This window comes from Clupea harengus, chromosome 13 (assembly GCF_900700415.2).
Source record: "Clupea harengus chromosome 13, Ch_v2.0.2, whole genome shotgun sequence".
Classification (NCBI taxonomy): Eukaryota; Metazoa; Chordata; class Actinopteri; order Clupeiformes; family Clupeidae; genus Clupea; species Clupea harengus.
Genome location: NC_045164.1, coordinates 29502404 through 29505816, shown reverse-complemented (window position 1 = coordinate 29505816; position 3413 = coordinate 29502404). Strand labels below are relative to the sequence as shown.

Below are 3413 nucleotides of genomic sequence, written 5' to 3'. Positions count from 1 at the left end.
CTCACACCCCTAAGCGCTAGTTTTACCTCTCTCACAAGGATACACACTGTTGTTCTAAATATACACTCCCTCTCTCTCATTCACTCTCTCTCTCTCACTCACACACACACTCTCTCACACACTCACACACTCTCACACACACACTCCGTCTGTAGTTTTAGCCGTCTCGCTGGGACTGTAGTTCTATGTATACGTGCAGCCACATGAGACTTTTAGTTTGGCAAGATTCTTCCTGTAGCATCACAAACCGGAAATAAAAAAAACAATAACATTGAGAAAAGCGACTGTGGCGATCACGTTTATTCCACAGACAGTTCTCGATGTAGTGGCTCGACTGCCGGCCATTAAAATAACCGTGAGGGTATATTTAGAGCGCGTGACATCTTTTTAAAACGTTCTCCTTCAGTCTTGGGAAGGTCTGACTGGCTCGCGAGCCTCTCGGGGCGGTTAAAGTGAGAATGGCGAATTACCGAACGTTCCACTCCCAGCTCACGAGTATCATGGACACGCTGACCCGCGCGGCCGTGGCGGAGATATGCGAGCTCGTAGATGACGGTTACGCGGTGCTTCATATAGAGATTTCGCGCCACCAGAAAGAGAACGATGAGCTGCGGCAGAAACTGCAGCTGATCGAGAGCATCATTGCGCGTGGCGCCGGAGGAGGACCGGCGGCGGCAGATAAATCCCTCTCTGCGCGTGATTCTCGCGGCCGGGAAGGGCTGATGCGCGAGGCACGCGGCAAGGCGTTGATAGTGGCAGAGTGTATGGTAAGTCACGTTTACACAGAAAACTAAAACTACACTCTCAAAAACACTGTCGATTTTGTTTTAAACTTCATCTTCAACAGTATAAGTAGTCTGTTCGATTGTGAATGATCTTGATTGGTTGTGGGTGATGCTGCTTTCAGTCACGTGATATGGAAGAGAGTCAGCCAATCACTGTGCAGATTAAACAGGAACAACAGGAAGACCATGGGACAGGTGTGTTAATTCATCGCCACAGAACACACACTCACACACACACACACACACACAACCTCACTCACACACTGGACACACACACACTCACACACACACTGGACACACACACACACACACACACACACACACACACACACACACACACTCACTCACTCACTCACACACTGGACACTCACTCACTCACACACTGGACACACACTCACTCACACACTGGACACACACTCACTCACACACACACACAACATCACTCACACACAGAACACACACACACACACTCACACAACCACACACAACCTCACTCACACACTGGACACACACACACTGGACACACTCACTCACTCACACACACACACTCACTCACACACAGAACACACACTCACTCACCCACACACTGGACACACACTCACTCACACACACACACACACTCACTCACACACACACACAGAACACTCACTCACACACACACACACTGGACACACACTCACTCACACACAGAACACACACACACTCACTCACTCACACACTGGACAGACTCACTCACACACAGAACACACACACACTCACTCACTCACACACACACACTCCCAGAGACCGGCCTACACACTTAGACAGTCACATGCATACAGACATGCACACATCTAGATACACACACATTCACACACATCTGGATTACACACACATTCACACACATCTGGGTACACACACATCTGGATACACACACATTTACACACATCTGGGTACACACACACATCTGGATACACACACATTCACACACATAGCAACATTCAACCTGATTCACCCACGTACCTGACATACACAGATTGAACCTATGATTCTCAAACGAGTGTGTGTGTCTGTGTGTGTGTGTGTCTGCGTGCGCGTGTGTGTGTCTGCGTGCGTGTGTGATGTGTGTTTGTGTGTGTGTGTGTGTGTGTGTGTGTGTGTGTGTGTGTGCGCGTCCGTGTGTGTGTGTGTGTGTGTGTGTGTGTGTGTGTGTTTGCACGCAGGAAAAGATGGAGACGGTGGTGATGTCATTTCCCAGGATTCTTTGGGAGAAGATGTTGAGGAAGTTCTCTCAGAGGCCCAGCGAGTGGAGGGTGACACACACACACACTCTCGTTCAGACCGCCTCCACACACACACACACTCTCGTTCAGACCGCCTCGACACACACACACACTCTCGTTCAGACCGCCTCCACACACACACACACTCTCGTTCAGACCGCCTCCAAACACACACACACTCTCGTTCAGACAGTTTGGACACATACACACACTCCTGTTCTGCCAACCTCGACACACACGCGCACTCCTGTTCAGACTCAGACACACACACACACTCTGACACACACACACACCCCGCACTAGACCCATCATCCGCCGTACTGCTGGAGACGGACGAGGACAACACACACTCCCACTCGGACGTGCACACGGACTCAGACACACACACACACTCTGACGCATTCTCAGACACACACACTCCTTCAGACAGACACACACACATACACTCGGACGCATTCTCAGACACACACACTCCTTCAGACACGAAGGCACACGCAGACACTCTGGCCGACACACACGCACACACACACAACCCCGACACACACGCAGACACACACTCCCACGCCTTGTCCTTCCTGGACAGGGTGTGTATGAAGAGAGAGGCCGGTGTGTGCGAGCTGGTGGCAGACTGGCGGTCCCGCACGGCCGTGCTCGCGCACACACACCACGCCCTCACACACACACACACACACGCCCTCCCCAGCGGCTTCGGCGGCGGCGGTGGCGGCACACACCCCCCTCTGTACGGCCCCCCCTCCTCAGCAGGCCTGATGCCTCACGCGCACACACACACGCACACACACACGCACAGGCGCAGCTTCATCTGTGTGTACTGCGGGAAGAGCTTCACCACGGCGCAGAGCCTGGACACACACACGCGCATACACACCGGCGAGAGGCCCTTCCGCTGCGGGCAGTGCGGCAAGCGCTTCACCCAGTCGGGGCACCTCACCGCCCACCAGACGGTGCACACGGGCGAGCGCCCGCACCCCTGCGCCTTCTGCTCCAAACGCTTCGCCGGGAAACAGTACCTGCGCATCCACATGAAGAAACACCACCCGGACCAGCAGCAGCACGCGTAACACACACACACACACACACACACACACACACACACACACTCACACATATAACACACACACACACTCACACACACACACACTCACACATATAACACACACACACACACACACACACACACACACACACACACACACACACTCACACATATAACACACACACACAAACACACACACACACACACAGAGTATCCAGTGTTATATGCCTTTAATAAGGAAGATCTTTAATGCTGTTCAGAGGCAAATCCCCTTCATGTACTACGGTGATTCTGGTGCCACTTACTACA

At 52.5% G+C, this 3413-nt stretch overlaps 1 protein-coding gene across 1 annotated transcript; it reads left to right on the top strand.

The window, feature by feature from the left end:
• On the top strand, positions 1-3129 carry si:dkey-7l6.3 (zinc finger protein 775). Its single transcript, XM_042709504.1, has 3 exons — positions 1-767; positions 908-982; positions 2890-3129. Exons 1-3 carry the CDS (start codon positions 459-461, stop codon positions 3127-3129), a joined length of 624 nt encoding a protein of 207 aa, XP_042565438.1. The 5' UTR covers positions 1-458.
• The last annotated feature ends 284 nt before the right edge of the window (positions 3130-3413 follow it).

Bases quoted from the DNA above. Each gene is read 5' to 3' on its own strand.
- si:dkey-7l6.3 (XM_042709504.1), top strand. From the start codon at position 459: ATGGCGAATTACCGAACGTTCCACTCCCAGCTCACGAGTATCATGGAC. The intron at 768-907 runs GTAAGTCACGTT...TGCTGCTTTCAG, and splicing joins TGATAGTGGCAGAGTGTATG to TCACGTGATATGGAAGAGAG. The intron at 983-2,889 runs GTGTTAATTCAT...TACTGCGGGAAG, and splicing joins AGGAAGACCATGGGACAGGT to AGCTTCACCACGGCGCAGAG.